Here is a 12,307-nt window from a genome sequence, read left to right as displayed (position 1 = left end):
TCGGGTCAAGTTTTGTGGAACAGAAACAGAGGAAAGGTGTGATGACAATGTCCTGGCATCCCTCGGTGGGGACAGCAGTGGGACAGCCAGAGAAGTGCGTTCACAAGGAAAATCTCAGTTGTTCTCCAATTTCCTTCACATTTTCCTTCCGGAGGGGGCTGATGACTGGGACCTGCCCTGCCCTCAGCTGTGGCTCAGTGCATGGCATGGGGAGCTCAGCACCCACAGCTGCTCCCTGGTGCCGCACCGGCCCCTGCTGTGTGCCTGCAGCCCAGGCCGTGTCATCCTGTTCATGGATTAAACCTGGGCCCGTGGCTGGATGCTGCTGCAGGGCAAGAAAATCATAGAATCATGGAATGGTTTCAGTTGGAAGGGACCTTAAATCCCATCCTGTTCCACCCCCCTGCCATGGGTAAGGAAACCTCCCACTGGATCAGGGGCTCCAAGCCCCATCCAACCTGGGCTTCAACACCTCCAGGGATGGGGCAGCCACCACTGCTCTGGGCAACCTGGGCCAGGGCCTCCCCACCCTTATCGTGAAGAATTTCTTCCTTATGTCTAGTCCAAATCTTCCCCCTTCCAATTTAAAGCCATTCTCCCTCATCCTGTCACTCCAGGCCCTTGTGAAAAGCACCTCCCCAGCTTTCCTGGAGCTCCTTTCAGTACTGGAACATGCTCTAAGGTCTCCCTGGAGCTTTCTCTTCTCCAGGATGAACAACACCAACTCTCTCAGCCTGTCCTCATATGGGAGATGCTACAGCCCTTGGATCATCTCCGTGGCCTCCTCCGGACCCATTCCAACAGTTCCATCTCCTTCTCATGTTGGAGATTCCAGAGCTGGACACAGGGCTCCATGTGGGGTCTCAGCAGAGCGGAGCAGAGGGGCAGGATCCCCTTCCTGGCCCTGCTGGTCCCACTGCTCTGGATGCTCTGGAAGGTCACAGTTGACCTTCTGGGCTGTGCGTGCACATTGCCAGCTTACATCAAGCTGCTCATCAGTGAGCACCTCCAAGTCCTTCTCCACCAGCTTGCTCTCAATCTCATCATCCCCCTTCCTGTAATGAAGCTTGTGGCTTCCAGGCAAGAAGGGAGCCTCGCGTCTCCTGGGATTGGCCATCGGGCACAGCAGGAGCCAAGGGTGCTGGGCCACCCACCAGCTGGGGATGGGGATGGATCCTACAGACCAACCCTTGCCATAAGCCTGCGGCTGCCCCTGCACTCCCGAGTCCCGGGATCTGGCTGTTGGCAGCCAGGGGCTGCTCACATTTTGACTGCAAAACCTGGGCCAGTGCCACCCCATTTGGCTCCTGGGTTTTTATGGCAAGGCTTCCAAGTGGTGAAAAGCAGATTATTCATCCTGTAACAGCTCACTCCAACTTGGATCTAGGACTTTCCCAGGTTTTAGGGAACATTTTTCCTGACACAGCCGCATTCGCCCTGCATGAGGGCTTTGATGCAAGTGCTGGAAATAGTTTCAAGCCTGGACGGCTTTGGTCCATGATGGCTTTTTCCCAGTGGGATGCTCAGAGCAACTCGAGTGCCTGGAGCTGGCAGGGCACGGGGCAGAGAGAGGCAGTGGCGCTGCGGGTCACCCTATTGCACAGGCAAAACCTGGCTGGAGGCTGTTGGCAGTGTGCAGGCTCCCAAATGCCCCAGGGGATAGGATGTGTCACAGGTTTGGCCAGGGGAAGCTTCTCGCGCTTACTCAGTGTGGTAAAACCAGCTGGCATGGGCCCCGGTGCTCAGGGTGCTCTGCCAGATGAAATCCAGTCCCTGGGAAAGGCGAGGACGGAGCGCATTCGATCTGGTGAGGCTTGGCCAAACGGAAGAGGCTGCTTCAATTGTAAAAGCACCCCTTGCCATCTGAAACATTTTGCAAAACCTGAAAACAACTGTTCCTGCATTTCTCTGGGCTGTGCTGCTAAACAGGCACACCAGAGCCTCCGCTCCGTGCGGAGGCAGAGGAGCCAGCGCAGCAGCCAGCGGGGTCAGAGACCCTGACACAGCACCCTGAGGAGCCCCAGGCTAGGCGAGTGCTCCCCTGACCAGCTGCCAAAGCTGGCACTTGAGGCTGGCGGGATCTGCATTACTTGTCTTCTCCTCCAGCACCGTGTCCTGCGAGTGCAGGATGAGCCCTGGGCAGCCCAGGGCAGCTGGAGGAGCAGCGGGGTGCTGTGCGGCGGCTCCGAGATGGGGTAACACCACAATAGTGCCCCGTCTCTCCTCTACAACCACCACCCTGGACCAGCTGAGAGCACGGTCTGGTGGGATCTGCTTCCCTCATCTGGGGGCTCTGATGCACGGTGGGAAAAGGCACTGCGTGTCCACAGCCTTAACACTGGATGCAGGCTTTTTCCTGTCATGCTTCCCTGATCTGCAGTGTTTGGCTTTGCTGGGAGCATCACACCCATCTCACTGCCATGGGGAAGGGTGGATGATCCCTGTGCTATCCCAGGAAGGCTTCGGCACCCGTAGAGCACCTTGTGTGTCCTCATTGCTTCTGCACTGGACTTAGTGTGCGGGAGAGGCCAAGGCACCCCAGACAGCTCAGGCTGCTCCACATGTTTCTGCAGGAAAGGGGATATCGGGTTCCTCAAGGGGCTGCACCCATGGGCTCCCCAGCCCACTTCATCCTCAGACCGGGCAGCATTTAAGCTCTTCCTCCCAGGTTGCATTGGGTTGATGGACCATGCTCACATCTGTCCCAGAATGGAGAGTGGTCTCCAGGGATGGGGGTCAAGGGGCTGCAGCGCAGGGCTGGGACCAGGGGCTGTGGTGGTGAGACTGGCTAGAAACACCCCTGGGCTCAGCTGGATTGCACTCTGCCAGCTTTTAAGGAGAATTTTATTTGCTCTTATAAAAACAGCCCCTGCTGGGCTTGTAGGTGTGTGGAATTTCGGTGGCGTTGGGGATGCAGAGCTCTGTGTGTACCTGCTGACAGCAGCGCTGTGCCGAATGCTCCCCAGGAAGGAACTGGGGACTGTTTGGTGCTCCAGGACAGCACTGGGTGCAGAAGCCAGCAGGGTTTTCTCCCACAGTGGCGCGAGGAGGTGAGAGCAACTGAAGGAGCCTTGAGCTCATCCGCCCTCCTCTGCCCTGGGAACATCTTGAGATCATGGCCGGGCTGCTACAGCCCAGGTTGCACAATCCCAGGTCCTTTGTCCTTTGCTTATCTGCCTCACCGAGGAGGAAGAGATAACCAGGCATCTTCAGTGCCCTGCAATTGAGTGTGTTTCTCAGGCTCATAACTCCTCTTATCGGGTTCCATCTCTCACCACAGCAAGGTTTCCCATGCACCTTTGTACTCCAAGAATGCTCCCGGGTCTGCTTTCAGCCTTGTGCAAAGCCTTTACGAGGTGCGCTTTCTCCAAAACACCTCAGCCTTAATTGCCTAATTACGGACGAGTCTCCCGTGTGTGCGGTTGCGATGACAGCTGGGTGCGGCTGCCGGGCTGGGAGAAGGGCTCTCAGCTTGCACAAGCACTGCCAGACCCGCACACCTCGCAGGAGGCTGCGGTTCCCGCTGCGGAGCCGTGGGGCGAGCGCTAGGTCCATGTGGAGCCAGCCAGGACAAGCGCCCCACTCCTCGCCCTGTGGCCTTGGTCGTAGCTGGGGTGGCACAGAGGGAGCTGGGCTTAAACAAGGCCTGGAGGGCAGGATTTTGTGCAGGAGAACCCAGCTCCTGCAGGGAAGTTTGGATTACCCGATGGTGTCCCAACACAGAAACCCCATGGTGCGCAGGGCTCACACGTGTGGGGACAGGTTGTTTCCAGCCAAACCAGGGCTGTGTGGTCTGGGAAAGAGGAATGGGCATGGATTCAGGGAAGGTTTGTCCTGATGCTGCTCTGTCTGAGGTTCCCAGGCCGTGCGGTACCCACTGTCCTGCAGTGAGGGGGTGCCAGCGCTGCCCCAGTACCATGGACCCAGGGCTCTCATGTTGTCACTGAATAGGTTGTAAGGACTACTGGTCACCGGTGTCACCATCACGATGGCCTCTCCACAGGAGTCTCTCTGTGGGCAGGGGAGGGTGAACATCCCCCATCATTCCTGCTGGCCTCATCCACGAGCGGGACCTCACAGTGGGGTGTGCAAAATCCACCTGGGTTTTGGGCACCAGGAACTATGCAGTGCCCCAGGGCACGAGATGTGCTTTGTGCTTAGCCTGGAGCAGAACCTGGTGTAAAAATAGGCAGAAATGGGGTCCTGCAGCACCCCCTTTTCCCTGGGTAGATATCCTTCCCATCGGGATTCTGAAGGCTTCCAACCAAGGTAGATCAAGGTCTTGGAGGCTCCCAGCCCAGGTAATTGTTCCTCCTTTGGGGGTCCTAGGCGCAGATGCAGAGGTCCAGAGGTGGTGAGAGGTGGCCATGGGTGCAAACAGCAGAGGTTTGTGCTTGGTTTAAATTCCCCCAGCTGAGCAGGATGGGCAGGAGCTGGCGCTGTGGTGGGCAGCACGTGCCAGGGCAGGGAGGGCAGAAGGAGAAGACTCTGTGCTGAGCAGGGCTGCCAGGCTGGGGACAGTGCCGGAGGATGGGGACAATCCTGCCAACACAAGTGGGTGCTCAGTACCGGGGGGCTGAGGGGGCTGCAGGGTGCAGTCCTCACCAGGATCCATCCTCCCCAGGGTGACCCGGGAAGGAGGGGGAGAGGTGAGCAGGAGGCAAAAGGGCTTTTCATTTTCAAGATGTTTTATAATGGGATTATTAGTTCCCAAGAGGTGTTTCAAATTGATTTGTTAAGGAATTGCTTTCATTTCTCCTCTGCAGAGAGGCGGTGGGAATCCAGCCTTTGGTGTGAACGTTACAGAGTGCTGGAAGCCATAGATGGGAAAAACTCCCGGCACACAGGGGGGACATGCTCTGCTCCCTCAGCCCCGCATACCCCACATGAATTTTGCTCCATCTCCAGCATCTCCACGGGGTGCAGCATCCAGGCGAGCCTTCTACAGCCCCACGGAAGCAGGAGCTCTGCTGGGGAGGGCTCTGTCTATCTCAACAGAAAGGGGAAAAACCCCTTATTGAATAAAATTTCCCCGTTCATCCAGGAAAATCCTTTTTTTGAGGGGGATCAGACCTTTCCCTAGCATGATTTTCCCTGCCTGTCCGGATAGAACCCTGTGCCTGGCGCCCAGTGGCCTTTTCACTGCAGCAGCAAGGGGAGCGCAGGCATCTTCAAAAGCCCTGGGAGGAATTTGGTGGGAGGGGGAGAAGGGGTTTTACAAGCTCCCATTCAAAAATGGTCACTTTGAAGTGATGTAGCATTTTCAACCCTTTGAAGAGCCACAATTAGGAGGGGGGCTGGTGGAAGGGGAAGGCAAAACGACTGGGTGACCATCCTGGCCTTTTCCCCCATCTTTTAAGTGATGAACTTTTCCTCCCTGCCTGCCTCTTTCTCATGAGCCTTGGGGGTGGGATTGGGGGGTTTGGGAGAGCTGGAGGTTTCCCACCCCACCACGCAGGGAAGGGGGGTCTGCAGGCAGCTTTCCCCACCAGCAGCCGATGGAGCGTATCGGAAGGGAGAGCAAATTGCCCGGCATTGATGCAGGAGCATCCAGTGTCCCTGCTGGGATGCTGGAAGAGCTGGGGTGCTGCAAGGGTGGGCCAGGGAAGTTTTGAGTCTCCACGCTGGGGAAAGATGTTGGCCATTGGTGCTGGCAGCATCATTTTGATTATGGTTGGATATAGAAGTCCCAACCAAGGTAGATGTCCCTCCCGTTGTGGTCCTGGAGGCCCCCAGCCCAGGGAGATGTTCCTCCTGTCATGGTCCTAGAGTCTCTCCTGCCTGCTGAGAGGCCCTCAGGGGTGGGGGATCATATACAAGGGCCACCGTGATGGTGACACCAGTGACCTGTAGCCCCTACAGCCTATTCTGTTGGTCACAATGCCTAGGTCCACATTACTGGGACAGCACTGGGTACCACACAGCCTGGGAACCCAGGACAGAGCAGCTTCAGGACAATCCTCCCTTGAATCCATGCCCATTCCCCTTTCCCAGACCACACAGCCCCGGTTTGGCTGGAAACAACCTGTCCCCACACATGTGAGCCCTGGGCACCGCAGGGTTTCAGTGTCAGGGCACCATCAGCTCCTGGGCTGTGTGGTGGTCCCAGGCTGGTCCTCAAAACCCCTCTGAGAACATCTCCAGTGACAGCCTTGACCCTGAGAGCGGCTGTTTGTCTGCTGGGAGCAGGGGGTGGCCGTGCTCCACCAGTTTGGGCTGCTCTTCTCCTCTGGGAGGTGTGGAAGGTCCTGGGAAGCTCCCCACCCCAGGGACCAGGGGGAGCTGAGCCTCTCCTGGGCTGCAGCTCTTTCTGCTCATCTGGGCTGCTGTGGGATGTCTCTGCCAGGACAGAGTGGCTGTTCCAGGGCTGTCTTCAACCTTGTTTTTCCTCACAATAATCGCCAGGATGTCCCAGGTCCTGACGGTGTTGGGATGCAGGGAAGAGCCAGCTGGGACTGTGTCCCCCTCTGTCACAGCTGGATCCCAAGCAGGCTCCCTGTGATCCTGGATGCCCCAGAGGTGCCGCTGGAGCGATGCAGGATGCCTTTTGTTGTCTTAATTGATGCCTGGCCAGGACGAGTCCCCCTCCTCTGCCAAAAATGAGTCATCCAGAGCAATAACTGCAGCCGGCGGCCCTGCCTGCCAGGCGTCCTGATGGATGGGAGGCAGCTCAGACCTCGGCTTCCGCCGCCCGGATCCAGTGACCTGCTATGCCCCAGCCCGGCTGCGCACGTTGAGAGCTGGCCCCGAGCTGCCAAAAATGCTATGGGATCCGCGGTGCTCATTTTGCAGAGACAGGGATCTGTGAGCCTGTAGATCTGCTGTGCTGTGGCCTGGCGTGTGCGGTGGGAGGTGAGCATCCTGGATGTCCCACACACCCCAACGCTGGGTGTCCTCTACTCTCTTCAGCCCCTCTGCTCCTATGACACCTCACCTGGAGCCCTGTGTCCAGCTCCAGAGTCCTCATCACAGGAAGGACAAGGAGATGTTGGGACAAGTCCAGAAGAGGTCACGGAGATGATGCAGGGCTGGAGCGATGTGCACATCTCCTGTACAAGGACAGGCTGAGAGAGTTGGGGTTGTTCAGCCTGGAGAAGAGAAGGCTCTGGGGAGACCTTAGAGCAGCTTCCAGTCCTGAAAGGGGCTCCAGGAAAGCTGGGGAGGGGCTCTGGGTCAGGGAGGGCAGGGATAGGACAAGGACAATGTGTTTGAGCTGCAAGAGGGGAGATTGAGATGAGATGTCAGGAAGAAATGTTTTGAGGGTTGGGAGGCCCTGGCCCAGGTTGCCCAGAGCAGTGGTGGCTGCCCCATCCCTGGTGGGGTTCAAGGCCAGGTTGGATGGGGCTTGGAGCCCCTGATCCAGTGGGAGGTGTCCCTGCCCATGGCAGGGGGTGGGACTGTATGGGCTTTGAGGTCCCTTCCCATCCAAACCATTCCATGATTCTATGATCCTCAGGCAGGCAAGGAGAGTTCTGGGTGTTGTGACAGTGCAGACCGCTATTAATGGGTGACTTTCTTAATTAAAGCAGCCTTAAGGGCTTCCCAGCCTCCCTTGCTGTTTGCTTGCCCTGTAACAGAGCCAGAGGGTGCGGGGGGACCCACCTCAGAGAGCAGCCTTGCCCAGCCTCTACCCAGTACCGTGGGTGGCACTGGTGCAGTTACCCAGACTGGAGTAGCTCCTCCAGCTGACTGTGCTGCTGCCGGGGAAGAAGCAGGACACGTCAGAGGAGCTGCAAGAGGTGCGGGGCAGCTGAGGGGAGCAGGAAGCTGCATGGGTGCCATGGTCAGGGCAGGCAGTTGATGCAAAATATATAGGATTCTGATGGTCACCTTCTCCCAAATTCACAGGATGCTCCTCCAGGGGATGCAGGACAGAGCCTGGACTCCCTGGACAGGCCCCTCACAAGGGTCACACATGTGGCTGAGCACTCCGGTGACTGACGGTTTATCTGCTGTCTCCTCTCCGCGCAGGCTGCCTGGTGAGCTATGAGGAGAAGCCCAGTGAGAGCTGCGATGCCGCCGTGTCAGCCTGCGCCGCAGCCCAGCCTGGCCATACCCTGTGCAGTGAGCGGCTGGAGGGGCCAGAGCAGCATGAGGTGTCAGCAGCGTTGGCAGAGGGCACGGTCCTGCAGGTCGCTGCCATCCCCCCTGGGGTTCTGGACAAAGCTGAGCTCACCGACTTCTACTGCTGCACCCGCTGTGGGAAGGTGTTTTGGGAAGGGTCCCATTTTGGACGCGTCGTCTCCCAGTTTCAGGATGTTCTTGTCACCACTGGGGATGCACAGAGCATCTACGAGCTGAGGGGGGTCACGGGAGCTCTGCAGGACAAGGATCATGAGGGACACACTCCCTAGTGAACCTCAGCAGATTTTGGGCCACAGGTTTGCAGTGCGAGGCTGGAATGGGGAGATTCACTTTGGAATCTGCTGGGGAGGGGACGGTCACCTTTGCCTTGATGGTTCATGACAACCAAGAAATGTGTGGCCTCTGGGAGATCATTAAATCAGAGAATGGACCCTTTGCTTTACTTCTGCCTCCCTCCAGGATGAGCATGACAAGATGATGGCTGAGCTCTCCAAAACATCACCCAGCCGGTGCCGACCCTGTGGTACCCGTCCAGCTCCAGCACCTCACCTGGTGCCCCTCGGACAGGTCACTCCTGTTGGGGAGCCGGGAGCTGCATCCCCAACAGCAGCATAGGGGAGCGAGCGTCCCCAGTGCCCAGAGCCCTCCCCTGCTTGTGGGACTCATGTCGTGCCACAACCTATCCTCAGCAGCCCCTCTCCCCTGGTCCCTGATGGTGGGACTCATAGAATCATAGACTCACCAGGTTGGAAAAGACCCATCGAATCATTGAGTCCAACCATTCCTATCAAACACTAACCCATGTCCCTCAGCACCTCGTCCACCCGTCCCTTAAACCCCTCCAGGGAAGGTGACTCAACCACCTCCCTGGGCAGCCTGTTCCAGTGCCCAATGACCCTTTCCATGAAATTTTTTTTCCTAATGTCCAGCCTAAACCTCCCCTGGCAGAGCTGCGAAGGGTCCACAAGGCTCTTGGCTGGTGCATGGTGTCCGTGGGCCAACACAAAGCCTGCCCGGGCAGCCTACGCTGCACTGCAAAACTCGCTTTCCTTCTCTGAGCACTCCTGGCCGTGCGGTGCCAAGGGCTTTTTCCCTACTAGGAACATCTCATCCCCTGGCTCAGCCCCTTGGCAAAACAAAAAAATCCTTTTTCCACATTAGACAGAGCTCTTTCCATGAGCTCCTGCCTGGATGTCAGTACAAGGGACACTGAAAGGTGGTCATCTCCCCACTATCCCCGTCTTCTCTCCCCAGCGGTCCCTGTCAAGCCCAGCTGTGGGCACAACAGCATCCCTGGTGACACTTCCCATGGTCACCGTGTGCTGTTTTCAGCCTGGAGAAGAGGTCCTTAGGAGGAGACCTTAGAGCAGCTGCCAGTACTGAAAGAGGCTCTAGGAAGGCTGGAGAGGAGCTTTTCACAAGGGCCTGGAGTGACAGGATGAGGGGGAATTGCTTTAAATAGGAAGAAGGAAGATTTAGATCTGGCATTAGGAAGAAATTCCTCATGATGAGGGTGGGGATCCCTGGTCCAGGTCGCCCAGAGCAGTGGTGGCTGCCCCATCCCTGGAGGGGTTCAAGGCCAGGTTGGATGGGGCTTGGAGCCCCTGATCCAGTGAGAGGTGTCCCTCCCATGGCAGGGGTGGGTCTGGATGGGATTTAAGGTTGCCTTCAACCCAAAATATTCCATGATTCTATGATTTTTTTCCTGATTTCCATGAGGAGATGGCAGTGGGGGACAGGGCCCTTGTGCCCACCCTGTGCTCTCCCATCTCCCTTGCAGCCCTGCCAAAGCCACCCACTGCCCCTTGCTTGCTGCCTGATGAGGAACCCATTTCTTTCAAGTGGAAGCATAAAATAACGACACCTCCTCGTGATTAACAAAGCCAAGGCTGGCACCAGCATCACTGGTGGGGCTGTCACCATGGTGGCACACACCGCTGACATAAAAGTAAGGGCTCGTTTTGTCAGGGTGGGGACACTGAGCCTGATCCCCTCCCATCAGGACGTGCTGCGGTGGCTATGGCCAGAGGCAGCTACAAGAATCTATGTTTCCCAGCAGTTTTGGGGGCTATTTTCCCTCCTTTGCTGTGCTTGGAGAGGAAGCCTCCCTGCTGGCTGACCATCACCATCATCATCACAGCAGTGTCTGCTGGACTGTGCTTGTGCGCCAGCAAACCCCCTGCCCCAGCCGCTGCTCTGCCTGTGGAGCGATGGACGTGCTGCAGCCCACTGGTTGGTATTTTGAACCCTTAGCTGCTGCAGATTGGCCCTAAATCCACTTTTTCTCTCCTCTCGGACCAGTTTTGGGGGATCTCAAGGTGAAGCCTCAGTGATGATGCCTCAGCCAGCGATGTCCGTGCCTGGCTCGGTGCAGCCTCTGTGCGTGGAGGGCTCAGGGACCACCTCCCCTGCTGCTGGGGCTTTGACTGCAGGGGAACACTGTGTCTGGGGGGTTGCCCTGGGGAACTGCTGCATCGCTGCCTCTCTCCTCTCCTTTTCTCTCCCCTCCTGCCCCGAGAGGGCTGGCAGATTCTGTGCTTCCCACAGAGTCACAGCCAGAGACTATGCTGTCTGTGTCCAGTCATCCCCCATCCCCAAGGTAGCTCTCACCCAGGCCAGCCAAGTGGTCTGTTTGAGCCAAACCTTCCCTCCCTGTCACCTCCGTCACCTCATTCCACTTCTCCCTTGGTTTGCCCTGGAGGTGGCTGCTTCTTCCAGAGATGAGCAGAAGAAAAAGAGGGATTTTCCCTCTTGGGTGGAGGCTCCTGGGGCCTGGCACACCTTCCTGCACACTCATTGACACCTCCAGCCATGGGGATTATTCCTCATAATGGGATTAAAATGCCTTCTCTGCTGATCTTGCCCTCGTTGGCCATCATTTTACCTTTGGTTCTTTCCATTTCCCTCCTCAGTTGTCTGTATTTTTTGCATATAACCTGAAGTAGTTGTGTTTCATGTCCTGGTTTTCCTGCCCTGTGCTCTCTGTGGGTGTTAACATGTTTCTCTTAATTCCCTTTTTATCTAAAATGGGACTTTCCTCTTCGCGTTTGCCCCCCAGTCATTTTTGTCATGTTTCCGGGGCAAGAGTTCAGGGCCAGGAGGTGACAGCAGAGGATAAACTGTGTTCTGCTGAACTGGCATCTCTAAACGTACCTGCCCAGTGCACTGGGAATTGCTTCTAGAGCTTCTGGTGCTGGAAAACTGGTATGTGGAGGGACCAAATGTCTGTGTTGGAGGTGACGATACAGCCAGTTGGAGGCACAGACCCTGGTTTTACCTGCCCTGGGCCAACCCCCTGTCATTGGGCTGTAATTATCTTGGCCTGGGGCTACCAGGATGAGCTCCAGTATTGAATCCCATGTCTGTGCAAGGCTTTGGTGCTAGGAAATGACACCCATGATTAAAGATTTTCTGCCTCTGTATCAGGAGAAGTCTGAAAATCGTGCCCTATTCCCAATGGTAGCATCAGAAGCACATGCCTTCCCTTGGAGCAGCTGAGACCCCTCCAGCCTGCATCATCTCTGGTGCTTGGACATGGACATGCTTGGATAAAGATACTTCCAGTGCACCAGCTGCAGTCTCAGCAGGATGGACCATCACGTGTATCTTCTCATCCATCAAGTGCCACCAGCTCTGAAACTCTCAACCCCTTCCCATCCTCCCCCAGGGACAGGAAGGCTGCTTGAGGCTGCCAGGGCAGTTTTCTCCCTTGATCCTGTTCAGAAGCCCTCAGGTGTCTGGGCTGGGTGGCAGGAGACCTGCAGAAAGGTGCACATGGGATCCCTGCTGCGTAACCCTCAGCACCCACCTGGGGTATCTGCTGCCCCATGGCTGCAGGTGCTGTACCTGAGGACATCCTGCCACTCTCGGCATATGGGCTGGTGCTCTTGCTCTGGGGTTTTCCTGTTGTCACAGAATCACAGAATCACTAGGGTTGGAAAAGACCCACAGGATCATTGAGTCTAACCATCTGCTTCAACAGACACTTTTGATTTATTCTAGTGTGATATCTGCAGCTCTGGAGACCTGGTTTGCAGTCCCCAACTGATGGTATAGACCCTCCAGGTAATTCATTCAGTGCCTGGGAGCAGCATGTCCTTACGATCACCCACCTCTGGTGCCAGCACCCTCAGTGCTCTGAAAAACAGTCACTGGCTCCTCCAGTGCCATGTCCTCTGCAAATGCTCCTGACTTGTTCCTTGCCATGTCCTCGTGAGCAACC

General features: G+C 56.8%; 1 protein-coding gene across 6 annotated transcripts in view; it reads left to right on the top strand.

Annotated features, from left to right (window-relative positions):
• EXD3 (exonuclease 3'-5' domain containing 3) overlaps nt 1-8,741 on the top strand; it is a 302,313-nt gene extending 293,572 nt beyond the window's left edge. For 3 of the 6 annotated variants that reach the window (XM_069873069.1, XM_069873073.1, XM_069873068.1), the window contains one exon: nt 7,972-8,740. In XM_069873069.1, coding sequence (XP_069729170.1) covers nt 7,972-8,354 — 383 coding nt within the window. In that variant the 3' untranslated portion in view covers nt 8,355-8,740. Of the gene's footprint in view, nt 1-7,971 lie in introns of all 6 variants that reach the window. The other 3 variants (XM_069873071.1, XM_069873076.1, XM_069873074.1) reach the window with 2 other exon arrangements.
• The last annotated feature ends 3,566 nt before the right edge of the window (nt 8,742-12,307 follow it).

The sequence above is a fragment of the Phaenicophaeus curvirostris genome, chromosome 20 (genome assembly GCF_032191515.1).
Source record: "Phaenicophaeus curvirostris isolate KB17595 chromosome 20, BPBGC_Pcur_1.0, whole genome shotgun sequence".
Lineage (NCBI taxonomy): Eukaryota > Metazoa > Chordata > Aves > Cuculiformes > Cuculidae > Phaenicophaeus > Phaenicophaeus curvirostris.
The sequence above is the reverse complement of the archived record's forward strand: the minus strand, read 5'-3'. Positions and strand labels throughout refer to the sequence as shown.